The sequence below is a fragment of the Lytechinus variegatus genome, chromosome 4 (assembly GCF_018143015.1).
Source record: "Lytechinus variegatus isolate NC3 chromosome 4, Lvar_3.0, whole genome shotgun sequence".
In the NCBI taxonomy this organism is placed as follows: domain Eukaryota; kingdom Metazoa; phylum Echinodermata; class Echinoidea; order Temnopleuroida; family Toxopneustidae; genus Lytechinus; species Lytechinus variegatus.
Genome location: NC_054743.1, coordinates 50,718,547 through 50,742,231, shown reverse-complemented (window position 1 = coordinate 50,742,231; position 23,685 = coordinate 50,718,547). Strand labels below are relative to the sequence as shown.

Below are 23,685 nucleotides of genomic sequence, written 5' to 3'. Positions count from 1 at the left end.
AAACCTGGATTACTGACTAACCACGTACGAAGTGTGCATGTACATATTATGTACACAATGCAAAGATTTATTTCATCAATGACTAATCCCAGAGCTGCCAACCTGAAAAGGAACATTTTCAGTATTTTTGAAGCTGAAAATCAGTATTTCAGTGAGGAAATCAGTATTTTCAAAAAATACCATAGGGCCACACATACAACTGAAACTTTAGAAATCAGTATTTTACAAGAAACTATCAGTATTCTCCTCACTTTTCAGTACTAAATACTGAAAATCAGTACTACTTGGAAGCTCTGTAATCCTATCTGGAATTGAGAGAATTACTTATCAGAAAATATTATGAAAGAACACAGATTAATAAAAAAAAAAAAATTATGAATTACGTTGATGCAAGGTACATGTTTAATTAGGAATCTCTTTATGACAATATCTTCATTGAAGAAGACAAATGCAATTCACTTTTCTTTAATAAGTGGAAAATTTCAGATCAACATAATCATTTATTACTACAGTACATACAAGTAGGAAGGTTCATAAATGACAAGCAATTGTATTTCAATGTCTCCTTCTGATGAGAATTTCATCAAACAAATGTTATCAGGAATTTCTCACTGACAATGGTTGTAAACTATTGAAATTCTGGCATCCAATTGGCTCAGAACAAATTTATCAATGAAAACCCCTGACAAGATGTTTCATGAAACATCCCCTGGATTCTTACCTTTAACGTTTGGATGGACCTCCTCTGGAAGTTCTGTAGAAAGAAAATATATTCATTTTATTATATAATAACAATGATAGTAATAATTGTACTTGCTTTATGTAGCCATTAACGCTAATGCCATGGTCACATTTGTTCTACGGCGGCCGTACGGCGAGTCGAAAACAGCCGTTTCAACATTTTTTGTCCATACATGTACATACATACATACATGTACGTATAGGTGGTTTGAATAAAAATTGATAAAACGGCTATTTTCGACTCGCCATACGGCCGCCGTAGAACAAATGTGACCATGGTATTACTTTATCAGAAGTCCCTAAAGTGCTATACAGTAATGCAGCATAAATACCCTGGCTTTAGTAGTACAGCGGTTGAGCACACTGCATTTCTAGGAAAATTTCCTGCCAGGTACCCATTTACGTACCTGGGTTGAGTGCAACACAACGTGGATAATTTCTTGAAGGAAGGAAATTACCACCATCATTATCAAATGATTTTCCTGAGTAATTGTTACATAATTTCACAAGTATGAATAATACTATTTATTTGGAGCCGTATCAATGTTTCTTTGGGCTAACCATACTGGGGGGGGGGGGGCAAATGATGGAGGATATTTGACGGCACTTTGAAGCCAAAATAGAGCTACATGTATATTAAGATTGTTATGGGTCGAGTGCAGGAAATTACTACCATCAATCTCAAATTATTTTCCTAATATTACATGTAGTAATTGTTACATAATTTGACAAGTATGAATAATACTCTTTATTTTGGAACCGTATCAATGTTTCTTTTGGCTTACGAAACTAGCAGGCCGAATGATGGAGTATATTTGACGGCACTTTGAAGCAAAAATAGAGCTACATGTATATTAAGATTGTTATGGGTCGAGGCAGGAAATTACTACCATCAATCTCAAATTATTTTCCTAATATTACATGTAGTAATTGTTACATAATTTGACAAGTATGAATAATACTCTTTATTTTGGAACCGTATCAATGTTTCTTTGGGCTAACCAAACTGGCAGGCCGAATGATGGAGTATATTTGACTCTGCGCTTTGAAGCCAAAATAGAGCTATATTGAGACTGTTCTGGATGTACATGGATGTATACTCTCTATTTCAGGGTTGCAATATGCTTGTTTCAGCTTGCCAGATGGAGGGCAAAATAAGTCTTGTACAACTCTACATGTCAATCTCTAGCTAGAAAGGACAATGTGGTCTACAAATATGATAAAAACAATACACAACATTCACATGTACATTGTGTTCATAAAGCATTGCATACTTTCACCCTTGATTACCCAGATACTGCCACCCTGATCAGCTATAAAGTATTCAAGGAATTTCTTTCTACCAGGTACCCATTTACTATACACCAGGGTGCAAGAAGGAACCAGGGGAGCGTTTCATCAATATTTTCATCCGACAAGTTGTCAGATCTGACATCTTTCCATGATTTTGATTGGCTGAGAGGCACTGTTCCTATGGTAACCGTCGGATAAAATGGGACTTGTCGGATAAAACGTCCGACAAGTCCTTTCATGAAACGCCCCCCCGGATTGTGAAATAGAGAGGCCGCAAGGAGCAAATTTGGAAATAAAGGAGGCACGGAGAACAAATTTCTTAGATTTAGCTACACATCAATCTATGTTCAATGGAACACCCATAAAATACAGAAGGGGCGTGGGCTCCTTATGGTGGTGCCTGGGTGGAGAGTGGCAAAATGTAGATAAATGCCTTGCCAAAGGTGGACTTTGAACTACAGATTTTGGGCTTACCAAGATGGAGTGTGAAGTACTGACTGTCGAGGTAGAGAGTTACTTTCAGGGTCTTCTCTTTCAGGTCTACTATTACATGGTCCGTGGTGAAAAACTGTACATACAGTGCATGAAGAATGGTCCCAATTGCGTGCAAAGGAAAGAGAATGGAGTCATTGAGCTACAATTGTTATTGTACAGCCAACAAAAACATAAACTAAGAATATTTTGTGGAAACTCTATGATTGCAATATCAAGGAATGTATGGCATTGAGAAATAACACAAAAATGAAACCACTAATTCTTCAGATTAAATTAAAAATATTCTCATCAAGAAAAATGTGATTCCATTCCAAACTTTCTGTAAATTTTCTTGCAGTCAAAACGCAAAATTGAATGAACAACTGCTAGACAAAGAGCATTGATCCTTTTATAGCAGAACTATTTATCATCACTCAAAGTCCAACTTCTGAACTTACCCTGCATTTAGCATATATTGATATGACAACCTGATCGCCCATTTGGTACCAGTCGTGTCTGAATAAGAAATCGGAAAAACAAAATTAAAGATAAATTCCAGTTTTGGTAACGATCTCAAAATGACTTTTTACAGAATCTAATATAGTGACACCACCCAAGTGTCAGTTTGTATGAATAAAAAATATGTGCGAAAGGATTCTGGGAAAAATTGTGTAATTGCTGAGAAATAAGGAAAATAAGCGCAGATTCGGTCACTTCCGTCGGGTCTTTATTCCAGCAATAATAACACACTGTCCCACGTGCGCCTATCTATGTTGGTGATCTTCAGCGTGAACGTTTTTCAGCGTAGATTTCAAGATTTCACAAAGTTCAGTGTATGTAACTGTACCAGATCTAGATCCTCGATGATATTCTGACAATTAAGCCTGGTTTTACAGACTTTCTCATGAAATCAGTTTTTTACTGCAACTACTGGCATTTCTCTTTAAGAGTGAACACAGATACATATAAATGAGTAAACATTCACATCAGGGCCCCGTCTTACAAAGAAATACAATTGATCCCATTACCCTCAACTAAATGGGAATCCGTCAGTTTTATAATATTTTCTCTTGGAAATTTACACAATGTCCTTTGTAAACAAAGAGAAGCACATCGAATTGTCACGAAAATAATGAATGTATACAATAATATTTTAAAGGAGAATGAAACCATTGGAACAAGATAGCTTGTGTGAAAACAGAAAAATCAAAGAAACAGATCAACGAAAGTTTGAGAAAAATCGGACAAATAATGAGAAAGTTATGAGCATTTGAATATTGCGATCACTAATGCTATGGAGATAGCAAAGTGGCAATGCGACAAAGATGTGTGATGTCACTTGTGAACAACTCTCCCCATAACTTTAGTATATATTTCACTTGAATTGCCTCTTTTATCATATCTATCCATAGATCATGTGTTCTTTCTACAAGAGGGCATGTAATACATATTTTTTAAGAATACATCATGGATAAAGAGTTTGTATCATCATAAGAAAAAGCAAAAAGAGACATTTTGAGGGTATTTTTTAGTCCACCAAAGGGAAAGTTGTTCATCAGTGACATCACACATCCTTGTCGCATTGCCAATGGAAGGATCTCCATAGCATTAGTAATTGCAATATTCAAATGCTCATAACTTTCTCATTATTTATCTGATTTTTCTCAAACTTTCTTTATTCTTATTCTTTGATTTTTCTGTTTCTACACAAGCCTATTTGTTCCAAAGGTTTCATTCCCTACATGCATTCTAGATAGTTGTGGTTGATCGCATCAATCACAGCTCTTTGTAGGATGGGGCACTGAAATACATTATGGCATTGCAGAGTCGCCATGGTAATGTCATTTTTTTTTTCAAATTCCATGTTTGTATATGTGTAAACAATCATACATACAAAAGAATGGTACCATTCACATTTGAAATATAATACAGCACTGCAGAGCTGCCACGGTAAAATCTTTTTTTTTTCAAATCCAATATTTGCTATGTGTGTAAACAATCATACATACATGTAGACCAGAATGGCACCATTCACATTTGAAACATATGACTCTGCAGAGCTGCCATGGTCTGGTAATATCATTTTTCCCCTCAAATTTCATATTTGATATACAAGGTGTAAACAATCATACATATAAAAGAATGGTACCATTCACATTTGAAATATATTATGGCATTGCAGAGCTGTCATGGTAATATCCTTCTTTTTCAAATCCCATGTGCTATGTGTAAACAATCATACATAGAATGGCCACCATTCACATTGAAATATATTACAATATAGCAGGGGCCCGTTGCAGAAAGAGTTGCAATCAATCGCAACTCTAAAAATCATGCGCAATTTGATTTTCGACCAATCAACAACGCGCATTCGGGACTTGCGCATGATTTTTTTGAGTTGCGATTGATTGCAACTCTTTCTGCAACGGGCCCCTGAGCTGTCATGGTAATATCATTTTTTTCCTCAAATTTCATATTGGATATAGGTGTAAACATTCATACATATAAAAGAATGGTACCATTCACATTTAAAATATGAAAGCATTGCAGACTTATTTTCATTACATGTGATATCATGCAGGTGATATATGTGGGAATGAGTGAGAAATTGAAAAATAAGGAGTTTTTTACTGCTAGAATCATATTTCCAGGGTGTGTCCCAGACAATATCTCAGAAACAGAAACTCTGGGTCAGTTCCTGTTGTACTGCTAGAAAATGAATTCCAGTTGTGATAATAAATCGTAGGTGGTATCTATCAGATAGATACAAAAGGCATATGTAGGATGTGAAAGTCATTGTAGCTTGTCTAGTACTTATTGATGTCCACATTTTTCTGAACCAAAAACTCTATTATATCCATGAATATCAAGATTCATCCTGTAAACTTGAAATATTTAAACAATTATAAATCTTTTACTGGTGTTCTGTTCATTCCCCTACTGAAGCCAACAGTGGTTGGTGAAAAGTCACAACCATAGAGAATTGTGAGTTTTAACGTTTCAATTTTCATAAATTTCCTGTAAAAGATTTATAACTGTTTAACAATATGAAAACTCAATTACAACAATTTCACCCTACGCCCTCTGAGATATCAATCCCATAGCAAACATCGCAAGAGCACATGTTGTGTCACCACTTTCGAACCCTACATGTATTAAACTTACTTTGCTCTGACTTTATTGTCTCTGCCTCTGAGCTTGCACATATACCACGGAATGTCTTCTACAGTATCGGGCCATTTTATAGTATAGCTTCCAGTCTCCTCAGGCTTGGAAGGGGAGGTCTTCTTATCTACATGGGATAGTTCGGGAGACAGTGACAAAAAATAAACATAAATACCGTAATGATGAAAAAGAGACACAACAGGCACAACAACTCATATTATCTAAAAAGGTTTCCCTTCCTGCCTTTATCTTAATTTCTCTTATCTTTGCTTGTTGATTTGTATGTTTAATATATCGTGTGATGTTCTGTGTGTATCATGTAATATTCAAATTATTTTTTTGTGCAAACAAATTGAATTTCCATTTGTACTCGATTGCAATTCGACAATAAAAATATCTTAATCTGAATCATCTGAATTTTACCATGATTACATAATTCCGCTTATTTCATCATTTTCACAAAGAAAAGTCCAATTTTAAATGTGCGCTTTTGGCACCAACACAAGAAATCTGCATAGTACATGATTTGTACAATTGAAACTCAATTGGGATATGGGCGTTTTACTAGTACATGTAGTATATAACCACATGCATATTCACTTTCATGATCTCCCTACATACCCATGTACATACAGTTAAGATTGGAAGTGGCTCAACATAATGCGGCTTTCCAGTGAAAAGTGCATTCATGGATTAAAAAATAGTCCGCATTAATTATTTTCGAGTGAAGCAAAAAAATTATGTGGCTTATGGGAAAAATCAGTGCGGTGCCTGAGCATGGGGAAAAAAGACCAACAACCGCAGAACAAGCCGCAGTACTGTTAAAGTGGAAATTTTCGCGTATTTCGCGGCAAGATCGGCAAGCGCGAATTTATGAACATTTATCTTAATGCAAGTTTTGAACCGCGGTTCAATTGCGTGTATCGTTTTGGCAAAGAGATTGCACAATTTGACCTAAAGAGGACGGCATTTATGAAAGCAAGTTTGAGCTCCGAATTCATATGCATCGCGAGAATTTGTTCCAAAGCAATGCGATCATTTTTTTTAACAGTCGCAGATCGGTATTTAAAATATGATTTTGGTTGAAATATAAATTGCTTTTGCTGTTTTGATTGGTGAGTGTTTAGATCTGTTTAGGTTTTGAGAAGACGTTGGGTCGATCGCCCATGTTTGTTGACTGATCCCATGCACTTTGAATAGCTGTAATCCCCCCTGTCCATCCCGGTGCTAGGCTGTCCATACCAGGCCAGCAGCGCCTCTGTTTTGCCTTCCCCAATGTCCGCCCGGCAAAGAAAAGTTTTGCTAAATGTCACAAAAGCTCATGATTAGATCAAAACAATGCTGAATTATGCTAACCTAGAGCTAGAATCATGATCAAAAAGTCCAATTATCGTTGCTGAAATTTTTATTAAAACTATTCACAGATGGGCAAGAAGGAAGTGACTTGGTGATTATGGAGTGCGAAGCTCGAATTTAAGAACCCGCGAATATGTTGTGAAGCCGCCAAGCGCGGAAAATTAATCCCGCGAAAATAACAGCATTTACAGTATTTGAGAATCCTGTTGATGAAGTGAACAAGTGAAACACCTCAGGACACCACCATGGCATGATATAAAACAAAGAAGAAAAAGAGACAATTTAGAGAAAATTTAAAGAAAAGACAAAAAGCCTATATTCATTGTACAAAATAAAAAGGGTTTGTAGTGATATAAATCATATTAAATTGTAAGAATAACTTGATATAGTACTTTGCTTCCTTGATTGAAAATCCATTTCTTTTGTATACCGGTACACACTACCTTTGAATTAAAAAGAATTTCTATTGTTTTTTTTATCTAGGGCATTAAAACTTGTAGTACAGGTGCAAACAGAAATTTGCCACAAAACTGAAAGAGAAAGAGTTCTAGGCTGAGCATTTTGCTTCCTCCTGAGCAAATTTATAGCAAGAAATCCTGGAATTTCACTCATGCATGACCACAACAGGTCTGCTGGAAGGAAAAATATTTTGAACACAATCCTCAAAGAATTTAGATCATTTTGCCACCAAATAGTCTTCTTTGTATAGAGTGGCCCACCTTGACCCTGTTACAAAAGCAAACGGATTAAACTTGAGTTAAATGTTTTCAGTTGTATTTGTTTTCCACGGAAGTACTAGTCTGTCAGCTTGTATTAATGGCAAAAACAGCATTTTCAGGCAAGAAATGCCTCATTTAACAGAATCTTAACAGACCAAAGACACAATATAGTTAGGGAGAAGTCTCTGTTATAATAATATGAGTTTTTGCAATCTATCAGCCCTGTCAATTGCCTTGCTCTATTTGTCGTCAGTGTTTGAAGGAGAATGAAACCATTGGAACAAGATAGCTTGTGTGAAAACAGAAAAATCAAAGAAACAGGTCAACAAAAGTTTGAGAAAAATCGGACAAATAATGAGAAAGTTATGAGCATTTGAATATTGCGATCACTATGCTATGGAGATAGCAAATTGGCAATGCGACATAGATGTGTGATGTCACTTGTGAACAACTCTCCCCATTACTTTAGTATATATTTCCCTTGAATTGCCTCTTTTATCACATCTATCCATAGATCATGTGTTCTTTCTACATGAGGGCATGTAATACATATTTTTTAAGAATACATCATGGATAAAGAGTTTGTATCATCATAAGAAAAAGCAAAAAGAGACATTTTGAGGGTATTTTATAGTCCATCAAAGGGAAAGTTGTTCATCAGTGACATCACACATCCTTGTCACATTGCCAATAGGAGGATCTCCATAGCATTAGTGATTGCAATATTCAAATGCTCATAACTTTCTCATTATTTGTCCAATTTTTCTCAAACTTTCTTCATTCTTATTCTTTAATTTTTCTGTTTCTACACAAGCCTATTTGTTCCAAAGGTTTCATTCCCCTTTAAATATAGTCTACATGTATAATAGCCCATAACAGCTTATAATAACTGAAAATGGTGAGACAGGACAAAAGGATGTCATTTTTTCCCCTGTTAATTTGATATGAATTTTGTCATGGTAGTGCCCCACCAGTATTTTTTTCTTTGAATTCCAGGGAATCTTAATCTCAAGTTCTTAACTATCTGTAGGCCTATATTTCTGTATTTTTATGACTGCTTGAAATAAATCACAACTGAAATGAAACGAGTAAAATGGGCAGTAGACAAATCAGGCGTATATATCAAGCATCAATTCACCCTTGAAAATAGCTCAATGTATCTATATATTAAAGGGGAAGTTCACTCCGATGAAAAATTTGATGTGAAAACAGTAGCTTCAATTCAATTCATTTATTTCCATATTCAAATACAAATTGTACAATATAAAAAAACATGATAAAAATGCAAACAATTAATAAAAAATGACAAAATACAAAAAAATACCAGTACCAAGAGCTACACAAACAATCAAAGAAGCAGAACATAATATGTAATCTGAATACTGAGGAATTGCCAAAAGCCAAAGACGATTAACATCAAGGGCAATCTCAGAATAAAAAAAATCACGAAGATGCTGTGTGTGAAACGTTAAGATTGTGATTTTAAATTTTGGACTAACCTGGCACTTTGAAGACAGCCATGGGATCAGCTTTCTGAAGAGAACCAATGTGACACTTTTCAAGCATTGACTCTACATTCACCCATCTATGTACCTGGGATAGGAGAGATAGAGAGAAAGATAAAGACCCGTTCTCATTACGCTTTCTAAAACTAGTTTACTGGAAGCCGATTCAGGAAACCAGTTTGGAAGATCGCTTTGCTAGCGTTCCCACTTGATCACATGAAAGTGGTTTTCAAAATCAGTTCACGTAAAGCGCTCTTGTTGCTATGAAAGCGCTCTCAGTACGGTGACACGTTTCGCGCCAATTTCACGCGCTCAAAATGTGCGAAGATCGCTTACCGAAGAACAGTTGTGTCCTCAATAAAAAAAAACAGTTTAACTTGGCAAAGTGATCTTGAAAACTACATCGCGAGGTGGTTTTCTGAACTGGTTTGGAAGATTTCTTCCAAGACCGCTTTGACCGTTCTCACTACATGTTAAACTAGTTTCTACTAAACTAGTTTTAGGAGCATAGTAAGAACAGCCTCATAGACCGAAGGATGGAGAGAGAGAGAAGGGAGAAGAAAGGAAGAGATACATGAAAAACACATTAAGAGATAGTAAAAGAGAAGAAAAAACATGAGACAGGTAATGGGAGAGAGAGATTAGATGCAGAATATTTACAGAGATAGGAAGAAAATGAAGTGAGATTGAGAAACAGAGAGAAAGACAGGAAGAGAGATATTATTAAAGAGAAGTTTCCAGAGGGAAAGAGAAAGGGTATATGCAAAGTGATAAGATCAGAGAGTGAAAGGAAAAATAACGGAAGGGCAATTAAAAAATACAAAAAATTGTATTTTCACCTAATACTTATTAACCAAAGCAGGTCATGGAAGCTATAGTACACCTGTACATGTATGAACTGAAACATAACCTGCATTCTTCATGCATATTGTACGTGTACATGTCCCTTCACAGCGAACTTTTAATTTCTTAATTTACAAAAACTTGAAAAGGCTAATTTATACCTCATTGAAGAGATCGGTAGCATCTTTTCCAAGGCCTCTCTCTAACTCCTCAGCTCCTCCAGGGTGATACTCCATGTAGGGGGTCACATTGTATACTTTACCTGTTAATATAAAAAACAATATGATTTTCATGTATTTCCATATCCAAATCAGGGGCAGATCCAGGATTTTCCAAAAGGGGGGGCATACATATATTTACACCACGGAAAAAATTTGACATGCAAAAAAAGAGGATCCTCACTATCAAAAGGGGGCACGCTTGTGTTTTAACAGCATTTTTACATGACATACATGTATTTTAATTATGCCTCTTAAAGGGGGGGGGGGGGGGGGGGCGGGGGCACAAGCCGGCTGTGCACCCCCCCCATGGATCTGCCACTGATCAAAATTCAAGATAGCACAAGAATCGTAGCATGTCAAGAAACAGCATATTTCATACAAGATATAGCTTTCAAAACATGAATAATATGAGAGGTCATACATGTAATGTCAAATATTGTTTATCATTAAAAGAAATCACTGTTACTTTATATTATTACCTTTTTCAAGTGTGCAATCTACATTGTAGATAAAACTGTAAAACTAGACCTCTTGAATGAGTACGGTATGCAGGAGAAGAAAATACATGAGTATCCTCTCATTTCAGTCCTGTACAGTACCCCTATGTCTTATCAAAGTACAAAAACCTGACTTGGACTTTAAACACAGCATGAAAGCATGTGCATGTAGTCATGTCTAAAAATAGACCAAACTGGGTCAAGGTTCTATACTCAACTGATGGTGCTGGAGGAGTGCCTGAATAGAATTATTATGTAATGAACAAGTCAAATCAATAGCTGACTGACAGGGGATGCTGTGCATGTCCCTGTGATAACCTTAAAACCATGACAGAAGTGGTGGGCTTCCGATTGCTTTTCTCACAAAACATTATGAAGTCTTTTTATCCTCCCTCCACTCTACATGTGTGACACACTATAAGTATAGACAAATCATTTTACAATACCTAATGAATATTCATAGCAGGGATATAAACCTCAGTGCCTAATATAACATTGATTTTCAAATTTAGGAATTTCTATATTGATTATTTAGTAGGCATTACTTTTTCACCTTCATTTTTCTCATTATCTCTACAAAGTACAAGTACATTATATTATTTCATTTGTGTTCATGCTGCATGTAGACTTTTAAACTGGTCAGTATTCCTTGTTCATCACTTGGCTGGGTGAAGGGACAATCAGGACCCCGTCTTACAAAGAGTTACGATTGATCCAATCGACCACAACTATGGAAAGCCAGCAACACTGACATCTAAAATATACGGTTGTTCAAAACTATGATGTGTATTCAGACATTCATCGTTTTCTTGAAAATTCAATGTGTTTCTCTTTGTTTACAAAAGACATTGTTCAAATTCCTTGTATAAAATATTAGGACAGTAACGGATTTCTATACAGATGAGATTAATTGGATCAATCATAACTCTTTGTAAGACAAGACCCTGTTTTACACTGATTGAAGCTTGCCCTGAAAGGGGGGGCACTTCTATTGACGAGTGAATACCATGCGTGACCAAAAAACATGTAAAATGGATCTCCTTTTCAAGATAGGGCACGTTATAAGTATGTAACGTAATAAGGGTGTAAAAAACACTAAAATAATGAAAAAAGGGTATACATGTATGTTTCAATAGGAAAATTATGTGTTAACAGTCCAATTTGCCAGGGTATAAAAAGACTAAACTAAGTGGTAAATAAATATATGGTAAATATATTAATAAACAAATATTGCTGCATTGGCACTGGGATATATTGGGTTGCATCCAAACATTGTTTTTTTTTCAGTAGTGTTAAATACTAAAAGGCATGTCACAAAAGAAATATATGGAAAAGTAAAGAACAAATGCAATCTGCATATAAAATGAGCAAGGTCCCCCCCCCCCCCGATAAAAAAAGCCTGTAAAGCTTCAAATGTGCATTTAACAGAATATTAGCTGGTATCAAGTGCTGCTTACAACAATATTATAGCATCCCATAAATATTCTACACAGTAATTCTGTCAACAAATTTTCTTTGAAAAATTGCTACAAAATGCAAGTTGATGAGGAGGAAGCTAATGTTATTTGATATTCACTTGACATCAATGGATACCGAGTATATTTACTACTTCTGTAATTGATGTACGTTTGCAGATTTTTCTTTTTTACATACTGTATGTACACACAATTTTTGTGTAGTACGAATTATAATTACTCAATAAAAATCATAAAGAAGCCTTAAAAAATGCAAAGAAAATCATTCATATCATTAAATTCAATAAATTACCTAAAATCATGACAAGACATCTTTCAATACCTTTAATACATTCTAGGCACAATCAATAGAAAACAAATAATTGAATTCAAAGAGTTACCTGTTTCTTCATACTCACTTCATTTTGAACCAAAGCAGCCTCCAGCTTCTGAATTTGAATTGCAGGTGTACCTCACTTTTATATTACTCATCTTATAGAGTTTTCTTTTATTTCAGTTTTAATTTTACTGAACACCATTTAGCCATGACTTCACATTTTTTTCCATATCAGGATTACAAATTACATTTTTTCAGTTGGAACAAATTTCCTTGAAATATTACTCAGAAATGTTTGCTACAAGATAGTCTTTATATAAATGGCAGAAATGTATGCAGGTATTAAAGAATAACATGAAATACAATATGACACAGCAATATTGGAAAGATTAAAAGGAATGATCCGGAAACTGCTTTATCTGTCCGTTTTTTCTTCCTTTTTACAATGCAAAGAATGACTCACGCTATGAACAAACAGTGCTTCAAAGAAGTTTAAATATACATGTTCAACTCATAAAAGTAGGGGTGGGCTAATACAGGGGTAAAAAATGGCTGGTATTTTAGAGTCAAGTGTTACACATCATTTGAAGCAGAATCTTGTCCTGATCGATATTGCACCATTTTAAAGAAAATTGGGACAGTAGGCCTACATGCCAAAAAATGATTTTTTTAGGCTTAAAGGGGAAGTTCACCCTGAAGAAAACTTTGTTGTAAAAATAGCAGAAAAATAGTAAAAAATATTGGTGAAGGTTTGAGGAAAATCCATTAAAGAGTAAGAAAGTTTAATATCAGAGTACAAAGTTTTGGATTTGTGACGTCATAAACGAGCAGCTGCCCCATGTGTTATAAAATGCATGAATTTCAAATTTTGTATGGTTCCTGATGACTTAATTTTGTTTTCTGTTCATGATCGGGTGTGAAATTACTTGTCTATTGATATACAAAAGGTACAGTGAAAACCATTTTCAATTTTCTGAGAAAATGGCATTTCATTTATATTTTACCATTCGCTACATGTATGTAGGAATGCTGCTCGCATATGACGTCACAAATCAAATAATTAAAATTCTAATAACTTTTTAATTATTTGATGAATTTTTCTCAAACCTTCGGCAATATTTTTTATTATTTTTTCTGTCATTTTTACAGTAAACTTTTTGTCAGGGTGAACTTCCCCTTTAACTGCATATTCTATTGTTGCTACTTTCATCTTCACTTTATGGTATTTTTTTTACATGTACATTGCACATACCTAAATAAATTGCTAGAGATTTTCTATGCATTGGAAATTTGAGGTTTAATTTAGATTATTAATGCTAATTCACTACAAATACATGTAACTGTACAAGGAAATTCCAAACATGTTTTCTTCATATTAAGGCTTGGAAAAATACTGTACATTGAAAACATAAGGAAAAAGAAAACAAATAAGAAAAGATGACTTTTTCATTTTTAAGAGACTTTTAATTCACACTCCTCAAAAAATTGTTTTTGGCCCGCACTGTCCCCATTTTTCCTTCGATTTTCTTTCAAACGGTCTCATATCAGGACAACAATCTGCTTCAAAAAACTTGGTTTTGAAATATCACCCATTTCAAGCCCACCTCTAATAAAAAATGTACAATTGTCCAAACAAATAGTAGATTACTTTATATTATTAAACACTAAAGTTCTCAACAAATTTAAAAGAACTCTGCAGAAGGAAGAGTTTAGAGAACTATTTACATTTTGAGAAACATTTCAAATAGTTTGCAAAAGAATCAAAGGTTGAAAGTCTTACAACAAAGCTGTATTAAAAAAGTGAAGAAAAAATAAACTGATCTACACCAAACGTACAACTTTAATATTAACGTGTGAATAGTGATAAGTTTTCAAAAACAAATATTACAAGGCTTCCTGGCTACTCTTCCGGAAGTGTCAAAGATATATTTGCACTTTAAACACTCGGGTTAATTCCATCATACATGTAGGTATTTACATGAACAAAGAGAATGAATTGCACTGACAAAAAAGTGATATTGACTCCAGACTTGAATGAAAGGCAAAGAGCTCAAAAATATTTACTACAAACTATATTCAATATGAAATATAGCAAAGATTTAAGATTGTGAATTGAAATTACTGCTGTATACATACACAGGTAGCTGAATGATTTCTAACTTTACAGACTAAAACTTGAAGTTCTGCTTCCGTTTGTTGATCTGGGTTTGTGGAGTACAAGGACAGTGTATGAGTGTACAGTACATTCATTTCAAAAGTGTATTTTGAAATACTAGTAAAGCGAAAATATTACCCAAAAGTTATATGCATACATGTACATGCACTTGAATGTACTCATGATTTACAGATCACCAGACATATACAATTTCTTAATCTGTTGATGGCAAAAGAAAATTAGCACTGTCTGCCCAACTCTATCCTTTACAGTCCCTTTAGTGAATAAACACAAAATGTCAAGGCAACCTGAAATCCAGAAAATTATGGAGCAAAGTGGATTGATGGCTCGAGCGAGCGCATTATCCAGAGCAGGGTCGAATAGAGATCCATTAATAAATTGTACTCTGGAGGTATTTTTTTCTCTTTATGCAATTTACAATACAGTGTTGCGCTCTCTCACTCAGCCTGCCCAAATAAGAGTACCTGGGTGTTAAAGGGAGAGGGAGAGAGGGTGGGCAGTCAAAAGGGCCGTCTGCACCATCCCGAGTTTTCATATTAGCGCGCTATTTTTGATCCGGCAAATGAACCCGATCTGAACAATCTCGAGATTATTTGCAATGGAGACGCAATTCTCGCGCTAGTTCGTAGGATTAATCTCGAGATTGCAATCCCAAGTCAACTTGGGATTATTTGCAAGATAGTGCGCTATTTTACGAATTATCGCGCTAATTCATAAGTGCCGACGCACTCGGGATTATTTATTCACGGCGTCAGACCATCATGCATCCATGCCTCGCTCGAGCAGGAATCGCTCTTCTTGCGACGGTGGAGACGGGGTTTCTTGAATCTCGAGATTAACTCTTCATGCGTTACGTTCGCATTATTGCCCATCCGTAGGCGTGTTTCGTTCGCAATTTTGCACAACCACACATTTCCCATAGACGTCCCCAGTCCCATTGTTTTTTGAACAATTGCATGCCCCGGAGCGTGCCTAGCCACAATGTATAGCCTGGCGTTTGTGTATACCGTACATGTGTACCAATCGATCATCGCGTGTGCGACATTTAGTTTAGCGTTTGACAGATTATCGCAGTTTACAAATTACAGAATAAAAAATTAGTACTTATATCGCGTTTATTTTCCGAACAAATCATGCCACCCCACTTTATTGTACCTTTACTAGTAACCCCCCAAAAAATCAATACATCCTGATCACTGCCAGGAAGTTCATTGAAAAAGGAGAGGAGAAAATCAATAAAACCCTCCTCACAAACAATACCATGGCCAGGTTTATTGTTAGGAGTCTGTGACTCATGGCATGAATGTGAATGAGACCCTTTCAATGGAGTACAGTACCTTGACCAGGCAAAAATTTACTCTCTTTTATTTTCCACTATGTATGGGCTATTCATATCAGATTATCATGATTTTGGTATCAATACAAAGCTTACATGTATGTAATGAACAGTCCAAGTGGATAAATAAAAATCATGCCACTAATACAAGAACCAAAGTAAAAGGGGGGCTAAATTTTGTTGGAAGTATTAGAAGAAAGCATTTAGAAAATGTACTTTACTATAGATTTTTCCATAATTTATCCAATAGATTTATATACCATAAGAAAGCCCAGGAAACACTCTACAAGTTTGCTACACAACATTTTCTTTCAAAATGATCAGATAAAAATTTATGGCACTCTAAATAACAGAGTGTGTATGTAGAGGGGATCACTGCTAAAATAATGCACCACACAGGGGGTTTACAGGTGAACGCATGAAGAGTTAATTGCGAAAAGGGCCAATCGGGCTAAAATCTCGAGATTGAGCAAACTCGGGATGGTGCAGCACTGCCTACTGTAGATAAATGGGGGTAGGGTTAATAATATATGTGAGCTCTCCCAATCGACCAGCCAAGATTAAGATAAAACATGACGATTGTCATACATGTACATGGGGGGGGGGTAACAAGTACAGCTCCTACATGTACATGAACACCATTTACTGATGTATTGTACATGTAGTTGTACTAGCCTATTTTATAGTACAGTAAACAGGAATTTACTCATGATTTGTTATGGTTGTTGCTCAGAGGACAAGTAGTCTGTGTAATACTGGCAAAATTATGTATCTGCAGAACATACATCAGAATACATTTTCTATTCGGCTATGGCAACATCATGGCAAAAAGGTGTATTTATGCAAATAACATTGATTAGTTTCTATGGTTGAATCAAGGCAAAATGATGTATCTGAAGATACATCATTTCATGTTTGTGGTACAAGCCGAAGACACACAAAACTCTTGGCATACAATTTGTATGTTGCAGATACATGCAATTACATAATGTTTGCCATATTTCACGAAGCTGGGTGCGCTCACTCATTTGATGGCAGAAAAGTGTAACTAAGAGATCCATCTTGTCACCGAAAAACATTGTGTTATACTGTGGTATTTTTAGAGTGTAAATAAAGATATATACTTTTCCCATCAAACGAGTTGGCAAATTTGAAAAAAGTCCTGCTGATAGCCCATGCTATCTTGAAAATCAAAATACCTGTAATTATGAGAGTAAGATTAATGAAAAGAGCACCCTGAAAAAACCCCTCCAAATGTCAAAAACCTGAAAAAATAAGAATTTTCAGATACAACGTTTTGCAATGTGACGGCCGAGAAAGCTCAGGCTTTGGCCGTGGCCAAGGCCAACGCTGGCCCTGAGGCCAAAACCACACAAGGTTCTACTCAAGGATCACAACCCTACAAATAATTTTTCATATTGAAATCTATTGACTTTTGTATTTATAAAGCCTTGTCTGAAATATTTCCTGTCTTGTAAAGAAGAAGGGCATGAGCAAACATACATGTACATAGAGAAGCATTAAGGAATAAAAACAAATGAGAAGATATAAAGTACAAAACAAATGAAACAAGTGTCGCACATAATACGCCCGCCTGTAACACGGAAAATGGAGTTATTGGTCAAGCAAGAAAAGCAGACGGTGGCAACTTCACCTCAAACCTTCTGACCTCAAAATCAATAGGCTTCCTAGGATCCATGCTAGTATTCTACACACCAAATAATATGAACCTAGGTTAAGTGAAACTGAAGTTATCGCGTTTACAAGGAAAAGTTAACAGACGGACACTGAGCGTGATACCATAATACATCCCGTCCTAGGACGGGCGTATTAAAATGAAAGAAAACAAGATACATGAAGTCTACAATAACAAAATCTATAAGCAACTATTTTTAGGATAGAAGGTAAAGATTTAGAAAAAAATAAGGAAAATGAATAGAGAAGAAAGAAGACAGAATTTGGACAAGATAATTGAGAAGGAAGAGCTGCAGATGAAGCAGCAATATGAGGAACTACATGTAGAAAGGGAAAAAAAGTGAAAGGGATGGGGAGAAGAAAACAGATACAGGGCACTTTCAAGATTGAAATAGGAGAAATCATCAAATCAGCCATGTTCAGCCCACTGCATTAGGCAAAGGCCTCCTCAAGTTGGTGCCAAAAGTGCTTGTCTTGTGCTGATGCAATCCAATTTATGCCAATGAATTTTGTGAGCTTGTCACTCCATCTCAATATTTGTCTACCCTGATTTCGTGATCCATTCTGTGGTGCGTTTGCCTACAACGTATTATCATGTGATCTTGCAAGGTGGCCAGCCCATCTCCATTTCATTGATTAATTGCTTCGATTATATCAATTACTCTAGTCTGGCTCCTAATCCATTGTATCATGCAATTATCATCTCCTATTTCTCCTACGATCCATACAGTATGGATCGTAGGAGAAATAGGAGATGATAAATTGAAAAAAAAAAGATGAGGAAGCTACGTAAAAAAAAAAAGTGCAAATTATTAGACAAAGAAAAAGAAGATGGAAAGGAAGGTATTGAAAAGGCAGTAGAAGATAAAGATGATGGGAAGAGAAGAAGAAAAAGAAGAAAGGACGAATACAAATAGGTCTCTTAAAACTCACCTCTGATCGCCAACCAGCCATCGTCAATCTTGTTATGCTTGGCGAGTTCTTCTTCAGTCACCTCCATCCTCTGTCCTTGCACTCCATTCAGCCTTCGTCCCTGCTGCTTACCCAGCCGAACCCAGTCCATTAAAGATCGGCCAGGCTTCAGGGCAACCTTGATGCGGCTAGACGAGCCACCGGGAACAGAGAGCGAGGACGAGCCGGCCCTCTGCGGTGAGTTCATGGCCGGGAACTGCTGCTGCGGAGGCGAAAGGCTCATCTTGGGGTTCATCATGCTATCAAAACACACCTGTAACGACAAGGAAAGAAATTGCCTCAGATCTAATACATGTAAAGGCACTGTAAGCAAAAATTGTACTTAGACCTATATCTGCAGGTCTGCCAGTATTCGAAAACGGAAAGAAAAAGGAGTCCTAATCGCGTGGCGCAAATTTTTTCTCTGCTCAATGTCAAGTGTGTCTCCCTCACTTTTTTTTATACAATTAAGACATGTTTAGCGTTCTTATATTTGAACATTGAGAAATTACAAATGTTGAAAAACTATTACTCTTTAATACACCCATACACACACTGATACCCCACCACACAAATACATATATGGGCTGACTTATTTTTTTCTAAAATAAAATGGAAAAATGAAGTGCTCCTCTTATTGGTTGATAAACAAATCTTAAAAACCTAAACTCCAGGAAGAAAGGAGTAGCTGGCATGCCTGCATCTGATTGAAACATCTTTGCATGTGCACTACAGATGTTGTCACAAGTTACATACATGTATTTAACAGAGGAATGAATGCTCTACTTCAAAAGACACTGTGTATTATACTAATTACAGTGGAAGGCCAAATGCAGAAGGAAATTGGCCATGCAACCGGCCCAGCCTTTTTTTTCACTGTAAACAGTATACAAGAATAATCATCTTTTCTGGGGACCTTCACTTGTTCACTGCAACCAGCCTGCCTGTGGGGAATCCCATATGCCAGAACACAAATATATCTGCTATCAGAATATGGAACTCACTCCCAGCAAAGATAGTCCACAGCACCTCCCTCGCGTCTTTCAAGCAGGAGGTGCAGCAAAGAAGGCTTTGTTAAGGCCTCTTCTGTTTTTAGCCGCACATACAAGTATGTATATGTAGTTTTGTAGAGATTTTTACTCACACTATTCATCTGGGCACTTGACAAGCATTTACAATAATCTGCCAAAGGCAGTCTGTACTTCACAAGAAGAAGAATCTATGTAAATCTATGTAGTATACAATACACATTAAAAAAATCATTTAAAAGATCACTTTTGTAACCAAAAATACTAATTTCCATACAGTTGCAATTTATTTTTCATCAGTAACTTGGGTATCATGTTTGTATTCATCAGAGTGCTCAAAAACTTGCGGCATTTTGGAAATATTTTCTGTACCTGGTTCTCTATTGGTGGAAAATAAAATTAAGAAAATTATCATTTGTAATCGCTATTTATAATTCAGAAAAAATCATTAAAAGAATTCAATTTACTTAAGAGCCAAGTTATATGATGAATAGTTGTGATGGAAACTGATGGTGTAAAAAAATTAAGCATTTGTCTCTAAAAACAAGAGAAAATAAGCCAAGCATTGCCAACCTTATTTCCCCCACACAGGGAGTCTGTAGGAACAGCAAACAAGGTTATCATAAAACCTTGTTATTTGAATTAGTGGGGCCCTTGCTTGATTTCAGAATTTTCATTGATACTAGCTTCATCCTCGTAGGCCTATTAACCTAGGGGGTCCGCTTTGCGGTGGAGCCCCACCTCTGCTGGAATTGCGAACTCGTTGCATCGCCATTAGACGATGGGCCGAGGGTGTTTTTCGTTTCCAAACGTTTCAGCTGAAACATGAGGAAAATTTGATACATTGAAAAAAAAGAGCGATATATTGATTGGAAATGGCTTGATCCCGCAGTCAACGAATGCATTTTAGCAAAATATGTAATTAAAAACTCTGGTATCATCATGCTTTCTCACGTTTGTAAGAGCCGCACATTTAGCCATACGCACTGCAATAGCACAGCGGCAAAATGCGAGCACGACATCTGAACTTCGAGTCAAGTTCGGTCAAGGTTAAACAGTATCATTATTTGTAAAGCCACTTAAAGTATCCCTGGAAATCTCTTTAAATGGCATTCACCAACCTTTACATGTAGTTGCAAATCATCGCAATATATGAATATTCCATAATAATATCCTCAAATTTACTGAAACAGTGGAGAAAAATGTAGACTCGCGTGTCTGACTGAAACTGAATTATACTAGCAGAAAACACTGCATTGCCAAATTAGCTGTACAGGTATACACAAATCGCTGGTAGAGCACAGAACATTAAGCATGTTCTGTGCTGCGGGACTGTTAATATGATAAAAATATGTCTTTATAACGTTTGGTTCCATATTTTATCAAATAATCAGCGGAATTGCTGCATACACTGAATCTACAACCAACAAGTTGAATTAAGGTTATGAAATTTATTAGCACCACCACTGATCTTTTTATTTGCTTTTATTTCCGTGGAAGAGACATGCAAACCAACTTTCCAGGCCGAGGTATTAAAGCGATTTTATTCTATTCTTTTTTGTGTGTTTTCTATAAATAAAATTGGTAAAAATATCAAACAAGTGGAGTGCCTCTGGCAGTCTCACCTGCACCACACGATTCAATATAGTAGCAGCAGTGCTAACTTTGAAAACTACTATAAAATAATTATTCACAAAAAACACCATTCATACAATGATACAATACTATGTTGATTGGCCATAAATGACATTTGACCTTGATTATGCCATCTAAGACTTGTAAATGACACTTGATTACCCTTATATACACATTTTATAAACTATATATATCGAAAAACTTTGAATGTTATGACAGCAATCTAATAATTACCTCCAAAATTGACAAAATTCAATGACCTTAAATGGCCTTTAACTTTGGTCATGTAACCCGACACTTGCATGATATGTTCAGTGATGCTTGATTACTCCTATGTCCAAATTTTATAAACTACATGTAGATCCATACACTTTTAGAGTTATGATGGTTATTCAACAAATACCCCCAACATGGCAAAGTCTATTGAACTTTGACCTTGGTCATGTGACCTGAAACTTGCACAGGATGTTAAGTAATACTTGATGACTCTTATGTCCAAGTTTTATTTCCTAGACCAATACACTTTCAGAGTTACATGAATGATGGTAATTCCACCAATACCCTCTCCCATGGCCAAAGTTCATTGACCTTAAATGACCTTTGACCTTGGTCATGTGACCTAAAACTTGCACAGGATGTTCAGTGATACTTCATTACTCTTATGTTTAAGTTTCATGAATCAGATCCATAAACTTTTAAAGTTATGATGGCAATTCAACAGATACCCCCAACATGGCCAAACTTCATGGACCTTTGACCTTGGTCAAGAGACATGAAATTTGCACAAGATGTTCAGTGATACTTGATTACACTTATGTCCAACTTTTATGAACTAGACCAATAAACTTTCAAAGTTATGATGGTAATTCAACAAATACCCCCAACTTAGTCAAAGTTCATTGACCTTAAATGACCTTTGACCTTGATCTTCTTCTTCTGTGTTGAATTCCTCCGTTCACCAGAGAACTGCAGGCCTTTAGTTGCAGTACAGCATGGTAAAATAACTACATGTAGCTATTAGTCACTGTTTGCAGCAGCTTGATCAACAAGGCGCTGTCTTGAGAAATGTAAATCAAAAATAAATTGAAGAGTAACAGGATGAAAGTCAGGAAACTGATACGAGACATTGCCAATGACACCAAGGAGGATAAGTCTGGTTCTTGCAACATGAGGATAAGAGTCTCTATTTGAAAAGCTTGAGAGCACTTTAATGGCATCCTCTGGAAAATGTTTCAGACGATTATTCCTGAGATGGGTATAGGCTATGCATTCACTAACAAAGTGAAAGACAGTTTCCACAGATGCATGGCAAGCAGGACAACTTGGGTCGGAAACTAGTCTGGAGATCTTGCAGTCGACTTTGGGTGAGATAGGTGCTGGTAAGAAGCTGAGCTTTCATGTTGATGGCTATATGACATGAAACTCGCAAAGCATAATCAGTGATACTTGATTACTCTTATGTCTTAAAATTCATGAATCAGATCCATAAACTTTTAAAGTAATGATGGTAATTCAACAGATACCCCCAAAATGGCCAAAGTTCATTGACCCTAAATGACCTTTTTACCGTTTTAGGGCCTTTGCTATTCTTACTGTACGTCAACAATCTTCCCAAAGATATACAGTCACATGTTCGACTCTTTGCAGATGACTGTATACTTTACCGTGAGATAAAATCACAGGATGATGGGAAAGTTTGACAACAGGACATAAATACTCTGTGTAATTGGGAAACTACATGGCAAATGAGATTTAACACCGATAAGTGTCATGTTATGCACATCACTCATAAAAGGAAACCCCTTCTAATCACCTATGATATGAATGGGAAACGTCTAAACGTTGTCACAAGTCACAATTACTTAGGTGTCGAGATAAATAGCAACTTAACCTGGTCGGACCATGTTAATACTACCATATTTAAAGCGAATAGGGTTTTAGGCCTCCTTCGAAGAAACTTGTATACTTGCCCCCGAAATGTAAAAGAAACAGCCTATAAAGTGTTAGTACGTCCAAAGTTGGAGTATTGTGCTTCTGTGTGGGACCCTAGAGCCGCTAGATTTGTCTGTAAAGATCACAGGAGAACCAGTAGTGTTTCCCAGATGCTGAAGTTACTTGAATGGAAATCTCTCGAAGATAGAAGGGCTATCTCAAGACTTACACTTTTATATAAATCTATAAATCATAGTGCTTCGGTCGACGTAGGTCGATACTTAACAGCTCCCTCTCAAGATTCTGTCAGGACACGGAAATCATCGT

General features: G+C 36.1%; 1 protein-coding gene across 2 annotated transcripts in view; it reads right to left on the bottom strand.

Annotated features, from left to right (window-relative positions):
* The window catches only part of LOC121414255 (cytochrome b5 reductase 4-like), a 38,759-nt gene that overhangs the window by 13,131 nt on the left and 1,943 nt on the right, over positions 1-23,685 (bottom strand). The window contains exons 2-8 of one of the 2 annotated variants that reach the window (XM_041607371.1): positions 18,746-19,037; positions 10,258-10,358; positions 9,248-9,341; positions 5,674-5,800; positions 2,967-3,024; positions 2,509-2,602; positions 722-754 (exon numbers count right to left, since the gene is read on the bottom strand). In XM_041607371.1, coding sequence (XP_041463305.1) covers positions 722-754; positions 2,509-2,602; positions 2,967-3,024; positions 5,674-5,800; positions 9,248-9,341; positions 10,258-10,358; positions 18,746-19,022 — 784 coding nt within the window. In that variant the 5' untranslated portion in view covers positions 19,023-19,037. Of the gene's footprint in view, positions 1-721; positions 755-2,508; positions 2,603-2,966; positions 3,025-5,673; positions 5,801-9,247; positions 9,342-10,257; positions 10,359-10,796; positions 11,035-18,745; positions 19,038-23,685 lie in introns of those variants that run through there. The other variant, XM_041607372.1, reaches the window with a different exon arrangement.